The sequence below is a fragment of the Hyperoodon ampullatus genome (assembly GCF_949752795.1).
Source record: "Hyperoodon ampullatus genome assembly, chromosome: 14".
Lineage (NCBI taxonomy): Eukaryota > Metazoa > Chordata > Mammalia > Artiodactyla > Ziphiidae > Hyperoodon > Hyperoodon ampullatus.
In genome coordinates, this window is record NC_136927.1 from 87,650,826 (window position 1) to 87,670,001 (window position 19,176).

The following is a 19,176-nucleotide window of genomic DNA, read 5'->3' on the forward strand; positions in this document are numbered from 1 at the left end:
ATCATTTCAATAAAATGATACATGAAATCTTCAGATTAATGACTGGCCACAGTATTACAAAAAAAAATAAAGAATTTAATGTACAGTATCCCTTCCATACAAAGGTCTCGTCTGATTTACCTGCCTCCTTTGTGTACAATCGTTTAACTATCTCCCATTGACAGTATTTATTGAAAGTGACTGTACTGCACTAAAGTCTATTGGTATTATCTATTGTAATAAATAAAGCCACTCATTTGAAAAACTCAGTTCCAAACACTACAGTTTATTACACAGAAAGTAATGACTCTCAATATGAAAATGAGGGCATTGAAGCAATCTACTGTGACAATATTTCACTTATGGACAAAAGTACCTTTAAAGGAGATGTCTGGAAATTTTCTAGCAAAAAGGTTTAAAATAGGACTGCATTTTGCAATACAGTTCTATGCAGCTAGAAATCTTTACAAGGGGAAGCAATAAGCAAATGAAATAAAATGGCCAAACTACTTATAGCTAAGAACAATTTAACTTGTTCTAGTTGCTAAGGGGGCATATTTTAAATGTAAATAAAATAAGTAAAAAGCAATGTACCTTCTAAGACTAAAGAAATTACAAAGGATGTTAATTTTTCAAGTTATCATGTTAAGAAAACATGATGGAATCAGACAGATAATTGAAAAATTACTTACTAATTGTCAAGATGTCTTCATCCCCAAATGGTCTAAGAGGACATTAATCAGTAAGCATTTTGTTTTAGATAAATATTTTTACAAAATGTGCTTTCAAAGTCCCCACTGGAGTCCCATCAGCTGAATCATGTCCCTTTAGAGTTAGACTATCAGAGCTGAGTTCCAGGGTCCTAGGATATATTTATGGGTCACGAAGGAACAGCCGATTACTTCCCAGGCATCAGTGTTCACATCCAGTCACTTGATCTCCATAGCTGGGCTACTCTGACTCTCCTGTGTGGGACACGTCACCAAGGAGTCTGGTCTGGTCAACTTTAGCCTTCTGCCAGTTCTTCCGCAAAATACACTCTCAAATTCCTAAAGTTGAGAAATGACCATTAACGTACAATATGCACAGACTTGAAAACTGCTATCTTCAAAAACACAAATGGTTGAAATTAAGAGCTAAACTACTTCAAAATATATAGTTAAGGTGTCACTCACAAACGTATGTCACATCCTGTAAGGGGATACAGATGATAAAAATGGGGATTCAAACATTTGTCTCAAATAGTTACCTTTACATGTATTTTTATTTAGTTTTCCAATAGATTTTCAAAATGCCTGACCATACTGTAAACCCTTCTGATTTTTTTTTTAAAAGCAGCCATATTTTTTTGTTATTTTCATTGTGGTAACACAGACATAAACTTTACCATTTTAACCATTTGTAAGTTTGCAATTCAGTGGCATTAAGTATGTTCACACTCCTGTGCAACCATCACCACCATCCATTTCCAGAACTTTCCACCACCCCACACAGACACTCTGTACCATGACACACCCCTCCCGCCACGGGCATTTGCTGTCCCCCGCCCCCACCCCACTGAGTGCTCAGTGCTAGGCGTGGCAACGGGGCCAGACCAAGAGCTAACTCCCCAGCACCCTGCTGGCCGCGGGTCAAGTTCATGACACTATGCCTCTAAACACTTTGTAAAAGGCCTCAATTTTAATGGCTGAGTCAGTCTCAAGCTCACAAAAAGAGAAGGCAGGTGCAAGCAGACAACCCGAAGCTCATCGGCCTCCAGGAAACAAAAGACACGGGTCTGCAAGATGCAGAAGGTGGGATGTCCTGCAGGACGCAGTATTCATGTTACTGAACCCAGCTTGGGTCCGCTCGCCCACGTGCAGCATTACATGTCATGATTAGTTATACTCTATGACAACTTCAGCAGAGAATTTTTTTCCATATAATGTTTTTTGTGTAATTTAATATACTACATAATCTTCATTAGTTTAATATTTCTCTCTGAGATGCCTCAGGAGCCCTTTGGAAAACTCAAAGTCAGCTAGAGAAGGAAACTTACAACCTGTTGTCAAAAGCAGCTCAATATTCCAGGAAAACTTTGCTTTCTTAACAGAGACAGAAAACCACATCCAGTCTTGCACCAGCTTACTTTTAATAGCAAAGTTCATTTAGTTAATTAAATTCACTCTAATATGAGCCAATCTTGACCCCATGCAAAACTCTTTCCTTAAGCTTCCTTTTCCACAAACCTCCCATCACTTTCTGTATCCATATTAGTTTGTCCCTTATATTTTCCCTATCCAGAAACAACCAGCTCTGGGACAAAATTATTCTTGTAAGTTTCCTTCTCTAGCTGACTTTGAGTTTTCCAAAGGGCTCCTGAGGCATCTCAGAGAGAAATATTAAACTAATGAAGATTATGTAGTATATTAAATTACACAGAAAACATTATATGGAAAAAAATTCTCTGCCGAAGTTGTCACAGAGTATAACTAATCATGACACGTAATACTGTGCGTGGGCAAGCGGACCCAAGTTCAGTTCGGTAACAATTTTTGGCACCCCAGATGGGCTGGAAACCCCATCTGGGTCACCAAAAATTGTTACCGAACTGAATTTGGGTCCACTCACCCGCCCACAGTAAGGCCAATCTACTGACACTGGGTTGCAGTGAAAGAAAGTGCAGCTTTTATTGTGGGTGCCAAACAAGAAAGTTCAGATCTTTTGAGCATTAGCTGCCCAGACTCCTTGTTTGGCACCTGCAATAAACGCTAAACTTCTTTTCAGCGCAACTGGTGTCAGCAAATTGGCTTTACTGCGCACAGGCAAATGGACCCAAATTTGGTTCAGTACCATTCAGCCTCATCAATAAACAAACAGCAAGGAAACTAGGAAAGGGGAGCCATAACAGATTACAAGGTATTTAAGAGCCGTGAACCAAATGCAGTGTTTGGATACGGATTTAAGTAAGTCAACAGTAAAAAGACACTTGTGAGCCCATCAGAGAAATCTGGACAGGGATGGAGATTAAGGAAGATGATGATGACGTGGTTGTGCTTTTAAACAGCCCTTTTCTTTTTAGAGATACATTTGTGAATGAAAATGATATGACATCTGGAAATGCTTTAAAATAACTCAGTGATGGTGGGAGGATGGGGATGTATAGGTGAAACAAAGTTATGCCTGAAGCTGAGTTATTGGACACGGGAGTTCATTATTCTAGTCTCTCCGTTTTTGTGCATGTATACATTTCTGTAAGTTTTTTTTTTTTAAAGCATAGCGTTCTTACACAATTAAGTCTAAGTTTATGTTTTTATTGTGGTAAAATATATATAACATAAAATTTGCCATTTTTTACCATTTGTAAGTGTACAATTCAGTGGCTTAAGTACATTCACAATGTTGTGTAAACATCACCGTTATCTATTTGCAGCACTTTCTCATTTCCCCAAACTGAAACTCTGTCCCTGTTAAACATGTACCCTCCATCCATTCACCTCCCCCAGTCTCTGGCACCCGTCATTCTACTTTTTGACTTTATGAATCTGATGACTCTAGGTACTTCATGTAAGTGGAATCATACAGTATTTGTCTTTTGGTGTCTGCCTTTTCCCGGTCAGCATCCTGTTCTGGAGGTCCATCCATATTGTGAGGCATGTGTCAGAACTTCATTCCTTTTCATGGCTGAATAGTAATCCATTGGCTGTACAGACATTCTGCTTATCCATTCATCTGTTGATTGGATTGTTTCCACCTTTTGGTGACTGTGAATAATGCGGCTACGAACACTGGTATACAAATATCTGTTTAAGTCCCTGCTTTCTATTCTTCTGGGTAATTTCTATTCTTTTGGATCATATGGTAATTCTATGTTTAACTTTTTGAGGAACCACCAGCTGCACCATTTTACATTCCCACCAGCAATCCCAAGGATTGCAATTTCTCCACATCCTCACCAACACTTGTTATTTTGTTTTGTAATAGCCACAGCTAATGGGTGTGAACTGCTATCTCAACATCCATTAAAGTGCTTTTGATTTGCATTTCCCTGATCATTAGTGATGTTGAGCATCTTTTCATGTGCTTATTGGCCATTTGCTTATCTTCTGTGGAGAAATGTCTATTCAAGTCCTTTGCCCATTTTTGAATTGTGCTCTTTGTTGCTGGACTATAATAGATTTATATTTAATTTGTGTCCAGGAAGGGAAGTATAAGTGCTCTCTCTGCTGCCACTGCTCTGACTTTTGAGTCATCTGGAACAGCTGGAGCACTCCACCTGTCCACACGCTAAGTGGCATCCCAACCAAGGCCATCTGCCATTTGCAACAACTGTCTATGCTCAGAAGCTATACTTGCACATAAATACATTCTAATTTCCTTCCCAAAATTTAAAAGATTTTCAACGGGTCTTAATGCAATGTAAGATGAACCATGGTTTGATATATTGGTTTCTATATTCTGACACCCAAAGCCCAACTATAAAACATTTGCCTATATTTGAGAAGGTAGAATTTACCTTTGAGAATACCTAAATAGAAATCAGAAGGAAGAAAATAATCATCTCTCAGACGTAAGAAAGTACTTCAAGAGATTTTTCTAAACAATCGTCATAAAATGAGGAGGATAGCCCTGGGGACCCGTCTTTATTTTGAGTAGTTCTGCCAGCAGTGGGGTTAAGGTGTAGCTCAATCTAGACTCTCACGAGGTCCCTGGGACTCAGTTCATGGGAACTTGGGGTGACCGTGAAAGAGGGAGACAAGTGGACACCTCCCGCCCTTGACTGCGTCAAAGGTGAGCTACTAACTGTTACTCTGCTCTCTCAATTAGTGTCTATTTCAATGAAACTTAAGTGAAATAGCTGAGTTTTAAGGGATTTTTACAACTCATCAGACACCTTGAGATGACGTCTGGTCAAAGTTGGATATTCACATTAAATTTGTAAATAGGAGAAGGTCAATGATAAAAACTATTTTTAGTAGGAAAGAGAAAGATTGTTCCAATTACATGTCAAGAAATTATACCAGGAAGTTAGGAAGAGGAGGGAAACTGGTGTCATCTGTACAGAGAGATGAGAGAATTAAAGGAAAAGGGTTAATGAAACCAAGAGGGGTGACAAACCTCGGGGCCCAGGTGGGAGGGTGTGCCCCGACACTCAGCCACGCTGAGAGCCCCACAGAGATGGGACAAGGCCAGTCACGGTGGGAGCTGCCACGGGGGCTCTGAGAACAACAGGTCTGACAGACAAGAGAGGACAGGAAAGGCCTGAACCACAATTCGTAACCTCAACCTAATAAACAAACAGAATTCGCCAAACAGAGAATGCACGTCCTTTCCAAATAAACACAGAATTTTAAAAAATTGACCACATAAGAGGTCACAATGGAAGTCTCAACAAGTTTCTAAAAACTGCCATCTTCACGGATCAGAATGCGATAAATAAATGTGAGAAATAGATAAAATGCTGTTCTTACGAAGAACACTCTTATCTACAAAACAGAAACAGACTCACAGACATAGAGAACAGACTGGTGATTGCCAAGGGGGTGGGGGTGGGGGATTGATGGAGTGGGAGCTTGGGGTTAGCAGATGCAAACTATTATATATAGGATGGATAAACAAGGTCCTAACCCTATATAGGGTTACAGTTCCCTGTATAGCACAGGGAACTATATTCAGTATCCTGTGATAAACCATAACGGAAAAGAATATGAAAAAGAATGTATGTATATATATATATACGTGTGTCTGTATATATATATATATATATATATATATATATGTACAACTGAGTCACTTGGCTCTACAGCAGAAATTAACACAACGTTGTAAATCAACTAGACTTCAATAAAATAAATTTAAAATAAAGAGGACAGAGTTCCTACTGCACAGGAAAGGGAGAAGTAACAGTACAGCTGCACCTGATAACTGGGGCTGCTGCGCAAGGACAAGTGGGTGCGGGGAGGCCCCCAGCCCAACTTCAGGTGGAGGAGGGAAGACAAAGCAGGGGGGCAGTGCCACCGTCCTGCCCAATGACTGTGATGGTGACAGGACAGAGGAGAGGGGAGCACAGAGTGAGAGACGGCCCCACAGCCCCGGAGCCTGGCTAGGGTTCAAGGTCATGGCCCCAAAATGGCACCTCACAACAACTGTGTCACCAGTGATCCTGGAGCGGGGCTGGACGGGGGAAAATGGTGTAGAGGATGTTATTGGGACAAGAGGCAAAATTTGAATTAGATAAGAGTATTACACCAATGTTAAGTGTCCTGATTTTGGCCATTGCATTCTGGTTATGTAAGATAATGTAATATTCTTTAACATCACAGACTGAAGTGTCTGGGTATCAAGGGGCATGGTGCCCACAGTTTACCGTCAAATGGTTTAGGCTGCGAGAGACAGAACAAATGGGGCAAAATGTGAACAACTGGGGGTTCTGGGTAAACCAGGGTGGGCACACAAGGAGCTCTGAGCACTCATCTTGGAATTTTCCTGCAAGTTTAAAATTATATAAAAAATTTTAATTACCATAAATAAATACAACGAATCATCTAAATCCAGGGTTCTACAGGCACCTGTCTGGCCCGATCTCTTCAAAATCTCAGTGCTGTAATAGAAACTGTGGGGTAGGGAGGACTGCTATAGCTTAGAGACAGAAAAACGTCACTGAATGCAACACAGAAGCATGGCTGGGTGCTGGTTTGGAAAAAAACGCAGCCATAAAAGTCTCCTTTAGAACATCTGGGGGACATGGGAATATGGACTGGGTAGTAGATGGTATAAGAGAATGACTATCGACCTTGTGAGGCGTGAAAACGGCACTGGCGTTACGTGGGAGACTCAGGCGTAAATATTTAGAGGTGAAGGGTCATGACATCTGTCATTGTCTTTGAAATTGTGCTGTGCGCGTGCACGTGTGTGTTAAACATGGTAAATGTTGACGGCTCAGACTAGGTGTGGGGAGGGCAGGTGTTCAGTGAACTCTATGCTCATTAGAAAAACAAAACAAAGGGAACCACCTGCTTGCAGACTCGTTTACCTTCTCAACTTCTCCACCTGACACCTCCTGGGCACTGAAAACCTAGCCCGTCGGACACAGAACGTGGATTCCGCCCCACCCCATCCTGCTGCTCCACACGTCTTCCCATCTCAGGAAACAGCACCACCCGCCCAGCTGCTCCAGCCAGATGCCCCACCGTGGTCCCCAATTCCTCTGCCCAGCAGCCCTACATCCAGCACTGCGGGCCCTGGCCAGTCTCAGCAGAGCGGCTGCGGCCTCTGACCAGGGTCTGATGTCTCCACTCCTGCCCACCCCCAACCTCTCCTCCTGGAGTCCAGTCTCCCTGCTGCGCAGCAGGGAGAGCCATCTTTGCAGCATGTCAACCAGACCCCACACCGGGATGGAAGTGGTCCATTCACCCTCGACCTGTTAGCTGCTTCCCTCCAGCCCACGGGGTCTCTGTCTTATTCAAGGTGCCCCCAGTGTCTGGGACAGAAGCCTGGTTAGAGTCGGAACAGACCTGTGGGATGAGATGTGTACTGAAATAATTTAGGAAAATCACTGAAGACTTTTGTGTATCATATCTTTCAAAATGTTCATGCAAGTAAGAGGGGGAAAGTCACTAAGGAAACAGGAAGGACACAAGGGTTTAAGCTACCTACATTCTAATTCCCCCCTAAATTGCTACTGACGTCACTTCAGCCTGTTTCTTGATGGGTCTTGTAATCCGACCCAGAAACAATCTATAAATTCAATGTAACTAAATTTCAGAAATATTCAGGAAGCCTAATACACATAAAAATTAACGTCCGGAAGTTTTTAACCTATTTAATCTTTGAGTATAGATAGTAACAGTTAAGTTTTTTAATTGTTGTAAACACCTTCATCATATTTGAATGAATCATATAAATAATAATTTACCACTATTAGGTACACACAGCCAACCATTAAATCATTTTTTTAAATATAAAAGCTTTATTTTATGACAATAAACCAAGTCTATCGCTAAAAAATAATGTTAAAGAGTAACCACACTATAAATAACCATAAATGATCCATCAGCACAAACTGGACACAGGGATCGCTTTCAAAGGCAACTAAATATACAAGGAAAATAAGGAACTTGACCGAAATTACGAAACACACAAGATGGAAATGCACATGGGCACAGAAAAGGGAAGCGGAGAAGACAAACTCTTAGCACAGAGCCCGAACGGCCTCACTCCAGGCGGCCTGGGGCGCTCGGCCGGCTGCTCCCCCAGGATCTAGATACAGAAGGCTCTTTTGCAAAAGGTTGCATGTTTACAGCGCCAACCTCAGCTCGGTTCTCTAAACAGATTCGTGCTGCCGTCAACGGCAGCGACTACACGACAGCCGGGACCAGCAGCAAAACCCGGACGCTCCTCACTAAGGCCTCATCCCATGCACCCCGATCCCCAGAGTGCTGAGGCCGGCACCTGGACCCAAGGTCCCCGCAAGGCAGAGCACAGAAGCCAATGCAGGGAATGTTCTCTCATCTGAACTCCCAAGGAGGGGGCAGGTGGGACCCTCACTCACACCCAGCATCCGCTCCCACCGGGAGCCCAGCTGGCTTGCAGGGAATCAACGGCTCCTCGGCCCAGACAGACAGGGTCAAGGTCGAGCTGGCTGTCCTAAGGAACTGAGATGCTTGAGCCCCCGAGTCCTCCCCGATCCCCCAGGCCGCAGTGTTTCTCTTCTCTGCCTTCTGAACACGTTTGAAATCCAGATTATTTATTTGACATTTAATTGCCTCTTTTTTTTCCTATTTGGGCTTTCTCCTTTTCACAACATCTTCTGAGGGGGGAAAAAAAATCATATCCTACAGGCAGGTCTCTGAAACCCCTTTAAGCCCCCAAACAATCCACTGCACAGAGCAGGTGCCTAACTGCTAGCTGACCACAAATCCAGGCTGTGGTTAGTACCTGGATAAGTGATGCGCTGGGCATTATTCACACTGGACTCAGCATCTGACATTTGGTTCCAGGAAACAAAGGACAATTTGGGACATCTTAGAGGAAAAAGGATACATAACAACACTGATACATTTACAGGACTGTGAAAATCTCCTGGCCTAGATACTAACCTTTTTAAGAGAATCTCCATGTGTTTCCTGAATATATTTCAGGAACGCTGTGGTCCACTGCAGAGTCGTGGCCTTATCGGTCTCGGCGTTGCAGAACGGGACTAAAAGATTCAACTCATCACAGCAAATGCGGATTCTGCGCCTACAGTCAAAAGCCAAAGGAATCACATAGAGAAGCTGAAGCAGAACAAAGGAAGAAAGCAGGTGTCTGTGTGTCTTGAGGAACCAGCTCGCAGCCTGGCCACTGGGAGCGTAGGAAGGGCAGGCCCTCACCTCGGGGCTCCCCTCCACGGCGGCCAGCCCCCCCTCCACGGCGGCCAGCCCCCCCTCAGCGGCCCACTAAGCCCAGTCGCGCTCCCTGGAAAGCTTCCTGTTTACTTCTCCTGGGACAGGAGTAAGGACCAGGTCCAAGTCTCTGGACCAAGGATGGACCCAAACCCCCTGAAACTGGAAGCAAAATTGTGTGTGTGTTTCTTCTGGGCAGGACATTCTTTCACTCACCTGCCCTCCAGGTGCCAAGGAAGTCACAGAAGCTAGGATTCACAGCTTTGATTCTCCAAGGGGCCCCGGTTCATAAAGGACCACAGACTACCAGCCTGTTAATATCCCCAAACCCGGTCTTTTTAGGGATGATTTACATCACAACTGGAGTCTTAGACCATCTTTAACTTTTACGTATTACCTTCAGATAATACGGCCCTTTTTGCTAATTCCCCACCTGTACGCTCAGAACTTTAGAGCAACTTTGTAAGGTAACAACAGCAGGAATTCACTAGATGCTCTGTAACTGCAGGTACTGGGACAGACACTACATTTCAGCTTGCTTAATTCTTGTGTCCCATCTACGCAGTAGGCAATATCCCTATTTTATAGACGAGAGACTCAGGTGGAGAGGTAAAGAATGCGTAGGAAGTTGTTAAACTAGGAAATGGCAGAGTAAGAATTAAAATTTTTACCGTCAACACGTAGTACGTATAAGGCTTTTTTTCAGATGGTAGGTGCTCAGGAAATGTTTATTAAATAAATATAAACAATGCCCATTATGATTCACGGTGAGTTCAGTGATGCCCATTACTTGGCGTGTATGTGTGGACACACCCTTAGGAAAGGGATCTAGCTGCCTAGCTTTAATATATCCCTTTAAATAAATAAATTTCCACTGCTCAACACTGTAGGTTCAGAGATGAATATCTGTCTTGCTCAGTGCTCTATTTCCTTAGCCTAAAACAGAAACTGGTACAAAGTACTCAATAAATGACTAAATTAATTAACTATATGTTAGGGAATCATCCCGTACCCAGCTATAACAGAAAAATTAACCACCTTTTGCTTCTACACAGAACAGCACAAATAAAATCCACAGATAAAACAACTTACATAAGCTGTAACTTCCTCCTTCTTCAATATCCTTAAAAGAACCAAGCAAAACTGAGTAACCCAGCGTGCAGGCAGACTCCCTCCCAGGAAGGCGGCCCCGGCCAGCAGCTGGGAACTTAGATTTCGGGGGGGTTCCCACCACCATTGGTCACTGGCTTATGCTAAACACCAGCTTTCCTTCTGGGCATCTGGGATTTGGCCACGTGCCAGGTAGGGAATGCCCCTCACGACCAGCCCCCAGTAGGATCCAGGGCCCCGAGTCTCTAAGGAGCTTTGCTGTCTGGGAACATGTCACCAGTGCTGGGGGGTGACAGGCATCTTGAGTGGCTCCACTGAGAGGTGTTCTGGGGAGCTGGCGTCTGGGGCCCCTAGACCTCTCCCCATGCGCCTCTGCTGACTTTGCTGGGTTCTTTGTCCAAAATAAATCAAAGCCATGAGTCCTCCTAATGAATCATCAAACCTGGGGGTGGTCTTGGGTACCCCCATCCACCTAGCAAAGCAAGGCGACCATTGACTCTTGCCAGCTTTCCCTCCCTTGAACACAGAAATGGCTACACCATTGTTTTCTACAAAAAGGTGCCCGTTACCAGCACTGACTGTCATCGGCTTGGCGTCTAGGACAACTGTATACCACCGACAGCACGCATTACCTTCTATCTCTTTCCATGCGGTTGTGCCTCTCCCTGCGCTGGGACTTGCCCCGCGGGGGCCCGCTCTGCCTCTGCTCCCCGAGGGCGGCCTGGGGCGACTCCACCGACGGCCAAGCACCCTGCGCTGCTGTGGAGCCTTCACCCACATTCTGGAGCTCTCCAAGGGTTCTTCGTTCTATGTTTGTGTCCAACTGATGTATCCTACTCCGACTCCTCTTATTTATTGCTTGTTTACATAGCGCTTCTTCTTTGCAAAAGAAGGAAAAAGTGGTATTTTAATTATTTTGTTCTTCTAAACTTACCCTCGTGAATGCTGAATATATTTTTTGGTATGTTCGATCCAAGATATAAACATGAATGGGTAAGGAGCACAGAGAACCAAACAGGAAGCACTCCAAAATTCCATAGAAACAGCCGGCACAAGGCTCCAGGTTTCAAACTATAAAACTGAACATAAACTAAATTAAAACACCCCAGAGGGCTTCCCTGGTGGCGCAGTGCTTGAGAGTCTGCCTGCCGATGCAGGGGACACGGGTTCGTGCCCCAGTCCGGGAGGATCCCACATGCCACGGAGCGGCTGGGCCCGTGAGCCATGGCCGCTGAGCCTGCGCGTCTGGAAGCTGTGCTCCGCAGCGGGAGAGGCCACAACAGTGAGAGGCCCGCGTACCGCAAAAAATAAAACAAAACAAAACACCCCAGGTATTATGTAATCAATACAGCTTATACAGCAATACAGTCAAAAGTCCCCCTTTTAAATCAACAGGCATTTTAACTGTCATCTATGAATAAAAAAACCAAGAAGTTGTTTGATTTTTCTGATATTCAGAATGGGAAGAAAGAAACAAACCTAGAAATATTTTCTCCAAAAGATTTTCTTGATATGCACTTATTCTAATATGACGTCTGATGTTCTAACTGCACTGCTCAGAAGAGGACAAACCCTAAATGCTTTAGGGTTAAACCTGCCCTCACCTTACAGGTGAGATCCCCCCACAAAAGGAGTAAGCACAGCATAGCTTTGACCTGTGCTACAGAAATACGTCGAATTCCTATCAAAGCACAGCAGGCGTCTAATAAGTACCTGTGGTGATGTGCATTCCCAAGGTACCGTACAAAGCCAAACCCTCTACAGTGAAAGAATCACTTAACACACATTTCAGAATGGTGATAACTTTTCAAAAGACATAGAGAGGAATTCACAAGTGTTGGTAATATTTTGGTTCTTCAGCTGAGTGGTCAGTACAGGGACTATTTTAATATTAATCTTTACACCTTACAAATGCTAACAGATACCTTCACGAGCAATGTCATAAGAACAATGGAAAATTAATCACTGGCGTGGGGGAAGGGAGGAGAGCTCCATCCCTACCCTGTCTTTATCAGCTCTTGAAAAGCTGAGTGTAAGCCGTGTTATTGTTGGATAACTCGAAAAAGAATGTTTTCCAGGAAAAACGGATTGAGGGTTAACGTCAGGGGTAAGCAAAGTTTGCCTTCAGAAGTTTCTTCCTTCCTAAAACTTTCTGTATCACCTTATGGCCTCTTGCTCCCAACTCAATCCTTTGCCCATCTGCAGATCGTCCCCTAAAGCTCTGAGTGGATTTCAGACTCCTGCCTCACTCATGAAGTATGAAATAAGAGAAAAAAAAAAAAACAAAAAACCAGGGCTTCCCTGGTGGCGCAGTGGTTGAGAATCCGCCTGCCGATTCAGGGGACACGGGTTCGTGCCCCAGTCCGGGAGGATCCCACGTGCCGCGGAGCGGCTGGGCCCGTGAGCCATGGCCGCTGAGCCTGCGCGTCCGGAGCCTGTGCTCCGCAACGGGAGAGGCCACAGCAGTGAAAGGCCCGCATAACGCAAAAAAAAAAAAAAAAAAAAAAAACCCTACAAGCACTGTCGGTAACTTGAAGGTAACGAAGATGTACCTAAGTCTATCATTTTTCTGTTTAAGGAGGTTACTGTTAAGAAAAAGCAGCCCCTAAACTCAACGTTTCCAGGCCAAGTATAAACGTGATGTTCCAAATTCGCAAGGATGTTCAAAGTGAGGTGACTGGGCGGAGGCACAGAAGGATTCCTAAGATGCAAGCAGGCTTCCGAGATCCGTTCGATTGTTTATAAACCACCTCTCTCCCCTCCCCCACCCGTGGCCAAAAAAAAAGGGGGAGGGCAAAGACATCAGGCAGGAGGAGAAAGCACCTGCCGGCTTCTGTCTTATCGCTTACCTCCTAATTTAATCCAAACCTGCTCAGGCAAAGCTTTGTTTCTACTACCCAAAGTCTGTTTAGTGGATTCAATTTCTTGCTGATAACAGAAAGAAAATGCTCTCGGCAATCCAATATCCTGATGCTTGGTAGCTTCAAGTACAGAACATGAGTCACTAGAACTCTGGAAAAAAATGAAGCAACAGGAACGTTATCAACAGGTGACAATCTCCTCTCTACGCACAAATAAAATGCACTTTAATAGAAGTAACGTCAAAGCTATTCACATGAACTTGAAGAACTTTAGGTGCACTAAGGATTTTTAAATATCCCCGAACCACATAAATACTCTCGATTTTAAAAAGTTATCGAGCTCAATGAAAGAAAAAAAAAATCCTTGGGACCTAACTAAAATACAATTTATCCATTTAATACAAAAGAGCAAAGCTTCGCACATCATTTTCTCTACCTGTGTTTGTGAAAGATTAGAATTTCCACTAGTAGAGCAACTATTTGCAGTAAACAGCGGGTATGTAAATTGCAGAGCAGTAGTTGCAGCAGCAGTTTTATTTTTCACTAATGTTGTACATTTGTTTTGTTGCTGATGAAGAGGAACGTTCATTAATTCGGATGGATGGTGAATAAGAGATACCAAACTGCCAAGACAAAAGAAACCCAGAAACACATGAAGAGTATGTGGCAGGTAAGTTTCCTGAAACACCACAATCACTAACTATCACACTCTAATGGCTAACACTTGATTTTCTAGATAGGAACTCGAATCTGTTACCATGAATGCCCCCCATCATGGAAATCTCTACAAAACAATTATCAGCTAGTGTTGTAGGGGACAAGTTCAAACTTTCTTCCTCACATTGGAAGGTGTAGCTGTGTGTCATCTTTTAGTTACACCTCCCTTCCCATCACACTTCTGACACCAATCTCTGTTTTGGGGGCCATCCTCCAAAATCTGACGACTATGGGCAAAATGGGGAAAACTACAGGGTGGGGACAGAGAGAAAGCTGAGGAGACGCCCTAGCAGACAGGCTACTCCTCCCCGATAGTTGTTGCTGCGAGATCACTTATGGGCTAGCAGTCTGGCTGAAGGATGAAGCTGCATTTTACACTCAAAGCCTCACAACATGACGTCTTTCCTCCCAGGGGATGCATCTGTGCAAGATGAGGTCAGCCTCAACCTGAGTCAACAGAAAGGGAAGCAGAGGTCTCTCCTGACATTTAGCTGGGTGATTTGGGGACAAAACCTTTGTTCCTCAGGAACATGTGTGCACTTATCTCAACTCATCTCTCTTCCACATGCAGACGCAGAGTGCACACCGCAAAGGTAATGCTGCAGGCTGTGTACTTAATATCTGCTTGCTGTGCTTGCACAGAGCACACAAACTTTCAGCTCAGCCTCCAGACCCACTGAGGTCTGCTCCCTGTTAAGATGCAAGCTGCAGTGAGGCCGCTGGCCTCTGCAAAAAACCCTGGTCTACATCCAGACCGAGGCTGGTGCTTCTCTGCACACGACCCTGGTCTACACCCGGACCCAGGCTAGTGCCTCCCTGCAGAGGATCCTGGTTACACCCGGACCCAGGATGGTGCTTCTCTGCAAGGACCCTGGTCTATACCCGGACCCAGCCTGGTGCTTCTCTGCAGAGGACCCTGGTCTACACCCTGACCCAGCCGGGCCCGCTCCCTGGGGGATGCACCCACTTGTTGAGCGCCATGCCGGGCTCGGGGGGATCCGCGCCGCGCGGGGCTGGCGAGGACTCGGCTGCTATGCTGTTGAAGCGGTCCTCCAGGCGGACGCGCACCGCCGACTTGGCCCGCGCCTCGGGCGCACCCTCCACGTTCTCCTTGCCGGCGCCGTCGGCTGCCTTGGGCCGGGGTGCGCCGGCGCCCGGGCCGTCGGCGCCCGGCGTCTTCTCGGCGGCGGGGGGCGCGCCCGCCTCGCTCAGCAGCATCATGCGCAGCTCCTGGAAGTCGATGTGGCCCAGGCACTGGTTGGCGCCCGCGAAGCCGCCATCGGCCAGCGCAGGCGGGCACAGCACCGGGTACACGGGCGGCACGCCCCCCGCCGCCGCGCCCCCGGCCGCAGCGAAGTCCCCCGACGCCGCGCCCGGCGCCGCCGCCGCCAGGAAGGCCGAGTTGAGGCGCGTCTCGAGCTCGCCGTCGGCCGCCGCCGCCTCCATGTGCGAGTAGAGGATGTGCTGCAGCTGCGTGTACTCGACCTCGGTCATCTCCACAAGGCTCAGGTCGGTGGTCGTGAAACTCAGCCCCGCCTCGCCGACGGCCGCGTCCGCGCCCTCGGGGCCCGCCGGCCCGCCCGCCTGCGGCGTCTCCGGCTGCTCGGGGCCCGACATGCCGGCGCCAACGGCGTGGGGCTCGCGGGCGGGCCGCCTGGGCCAGGTCGGGCGTGCAGGGGCGCGGAAACCGCCGGGGCGGGCGTGCGGGAGCGCGGAAACCGCCGGCCGCAGCGCGCCTGCGCTGCCCGCCCGCAACGGCAGCCCCTCCCCGGCCCCGCCCCGCCCCACCCCACCCCGCGGCCCCGCCCCGCGGCCCGGCCACACCAACCAACAGCCCCGCCCCCGCCGCGACGCCCTGTCCCGAGCTGCGCGCGCAGGTCGGGGGCGCGGGCTTCGGGCGGCGAGGCAGCGGCGCGCGGGGCCAGGCCGTCCAAGTCCAGTGCCTGAGGGGCCAGACCACCCGGGTCGAGTGTCCGCAGGGCCGCGCCGCCCGGATCCCAATGTCCAAGGGGCCAAACGCCCGAGTCCAGTGTCCGAGGGTCAGACACCTGGGTCGAGTGTCCGCGGGGCCGCCCGGGCCCTGGCCGGGTATCAGGGCGCATGCAAGAGGCGCCTCTCCAGGTAACGCTTCACCTCGAGTCCACGTATCCACGGGGTGCCCTGCGGTCCCCCCCTCCTCGGGACACGAGGCCTACAGTAAGCCCGAACAGTAGACAGGTGAGACAGCGGCCCCAAATACAGGTGTGACAAGGCAGGCTGTACGTAGGTGAAAACTCAGTCAGGTAAATCAATACACGTGGTGCGCGGTTCCTCCTAGAACCGGCAGGGCTCGTGTAATCAATGCACTGGACAAACACTGGCCACTGATGAGCTGGAATGCACGTGCCATGTGGGTTCATCCTTTTAAAGTGCGCTCTTCAGTGGTAGTGTGTTCACATGCCATCACCACAACCAGTTTTCGAACATTTTCATCACCCCAAAGAATCCCATACCCATTAGCACTCCCTACCCACTAACCTTCTTTCTGTCCCCGTGGGTTTGCCAACCTGGGTACGTCCTATAAATGGTATCATAGAATAGGTGGTCTTTAGAAGAATTATTTTTGCGGGCTCAAAATAATTACTGTACCCACCTCTCACCCTTACCCCCATCTCAACCAGTGGTTGTTTTCTGTATAGGAACCACGTGGTTTAAAGAAAGGCCTGTGATTTAGGCACAGTTTTCTTCCATCAGGCTCTGAATCGCTCATTCTGTCAGAGCTCAGACATCTGAGCTATTCATTTCTTCTGCAGTATCTTTCCTTTGAACAATGTAAGATCATCCTGCACTTCCCTGGAGGTCCAGTGGTTAAGACTCCGTGCTTCCGCTGCAGGGGGTGCAGGTTCAATCCCTGGTAGGGAAACGAAGATCCCACATGCCACGTGGCACAGCCAAAAAAAATTTTTTTTGAGGAAAAAAAAAAAAATATATATATATATATATATATATTTGCTTTTCTTTTTGTCGACTTAATATGTCCCCAGTAGGAGAATAATGGACCACTTACTCAATAAAAGGTATCAGGTGTGTGTGGGGGGGGAAGAGCACTTTTTCTCACACCTAACATAAAAATTAGTTTCAGGTCATCAAAATACCTACATTTAAAAAGAAAATTATACAACTACTAGATATATAGGATGATATCGATAAAATCTTTGAGAAGATTCTAAACATGACATCAACACAGACCGTAATGCGCACAGGCTCGCCCTGGGGATCTTGTTTAAAAGCAGATTCTAATTCAGCAGGCCTAGGTGGGACCCGGAATGCCACCTTTCTAAGGAGCCCCCAGCTGACGTGTGTGCAGCTGATCAGTTGACCCCACTTTGAGCAGCAAAATCACGGAGTATGGTGAAATTTACAATGTTTAAAAAAGAAAATAAAATCAAGATTATATACGACTTGGTTTTTCGCTTATTGGAAATAAAGACCATTGGCACCTACATTGTTTTTTGTGTTTCTTGATTTGGGCGGATTCCTTGCAGATAACAGTCTTTGAGCCCTCTTTTATTCAGACATGAAATGTGAGAATGATCTGGCTTTAGTGGGACTTATTTTATAAATAAAATGTGAAGAAAATATAAAACATGTTTTTTTCAAACTCTAAACGTGGCTCCAAGTGGTTCTGGTGTAGCCCTCCAGGGGTAGCCCTCCTTAGCTGAGGATCCTAGCTGAAGAGTCAGGCAGAGCCTGGCGGAGCAGGTCGGGGCGGGAGAAAGGCCCCACCTGGGCTCCCCTGAGCTAAGAACTAAACATGCAAAAAAATAAATAAATGAATAAGTAAACAGCATCATGGACCGATGCGAAGGGCTGGCTTTCGAGAACAGGAGGAGCTGCTCTGTGGACAGGCCATCGTGCAGGGGGAAACCCCCAGTGGGTGGCAAAGTCAGTTTAGTGGCTCCGGACTAACCGGCAGAGAGCCAAGCACAGCACCCATGTGAGCCTCAAGGAAGGCGGGCAAGCGTCGGACATGTCACCGTTGTACAAATATATGGATTCGGTGAAACCAGCAGGGCTGGATAGCAAAACCAGATAGAGAATAGAGACATTACAGGAAAATAAAACTACAAAGCAATATTGGACATGAACAGATAGGCAGACATTCTTAACAAAAGCTTAGCAAATTGAATCCAACAAGATTTCTTAAAAAGAATAACTCATCGTAACCAAGTGGTGTTTATTCCAGGGATGCAAGTTTTGTTTACATTTGAAAATCAACCAATGTAAATTACTATATTCATAGAGCAAAGTGAAAACCCATATGATTACCTCAAAAATGCAAAAAAAAAAAAAAAAAAAAGTGGCTGGCAAATCTAACATCCGTTCCTAATAAAAATTCAGCAAACCAAGCATGGAGGGCAAGTTCCTCAACGTGATAAAGGGCGTACATGAAATTACCACCACACTTCACATCATACTTAAATGGCAAAAGACGGAATGTTTTCCCTCTCGATGAGGAAAAAGGAAAGATACCCACTGTCGCCACTTCTGTTCAGCATTGTGCTGGAGGGTCTACTCGGCGTGACAGGGCAAGAGAAAGAAGAGCATGCAGGTGGGAAGACGAGAAGTGGAACTGTCTACTTTCTCCCTAGACAGCACGATGCCCTGGGGAGAAACTCCTACAGAACCTACACAAAAGCCAGTGAGTTCAGCAAGGTCGGAGAACATAACAACATCCTAATACCAGTCACGTTCCTATACCCTAGCGGTGGACATGCAGACCCTGCAGTTAAAGTACAGTAGCACCTACGATCACTCAAGCGCACACCGAGGTGTGAGTGTAACAGAATGCGTATAGGACATGCATGTTGAATAGCATACAGGGTGCTTTCACTGCCCTAAAAATCCCCTGTGCTCTGCCTACCCATCCCCCTGCCCCTTTGCCCCCTGGCAGCTGCCGATCCTCTTACTGTCTCCATAGTTCTGCCTTCTCCAGAGTGTCATAGGGGTGGCATCATGCGGCCTTTTCTGATTGGCTTCTTTCACTTAGTTAAATGCATTTCAGGTTCCTCTGTGTCTTTTCATGGTTTGATAGCTGATTTCAGTTAGTGCTGAATCATATTCCATTGTCTGCGTGGGACACCGTTTATTTATCCGTCACCTGCTGA

General features: G+C 46.4%; 1 protein-coding gene across 2 annotated transcripts; it reads right to left on the reverse strand.

Moving 5' to 3' along the window:
* Positions 1 to 908: 908 nt before the first annotated feature.
* TCFL5 (transcription factor like 5) lies at positions 909 to 15,646 on the reverse strand (the record flags this gene model as incomplete). 2 transcript variants are annotated; one of them, XM_079719237.1, is made up of 6 exons in its annotated part: positions 909 to 1,028; positions 9,057 to 9,198; positions 11,084 to 11,327; positions 13,301 to 13,463; positions 13,749 to 13,935; positions 14,997 to 15,646. In XM_079719237.1, 6 exons carry the CDS (start codon positions 15,644 to 15,646, stop codon positions 909 to 911), a joined length of 1,506 nt encoding a protein of 501 aa, XP_079575363.1. The 2 variants fall into 2 exon arrangements, with proteins under 2 accessions (XP_079575363.1, XP_079575362.1); XM_079719236.1 differs by having other exon boundaries at positions 11,084 to 11,330.
* Between the last annotated feature and the right edge of the window lie 3,530 nt (positions 15,647 to 19,176).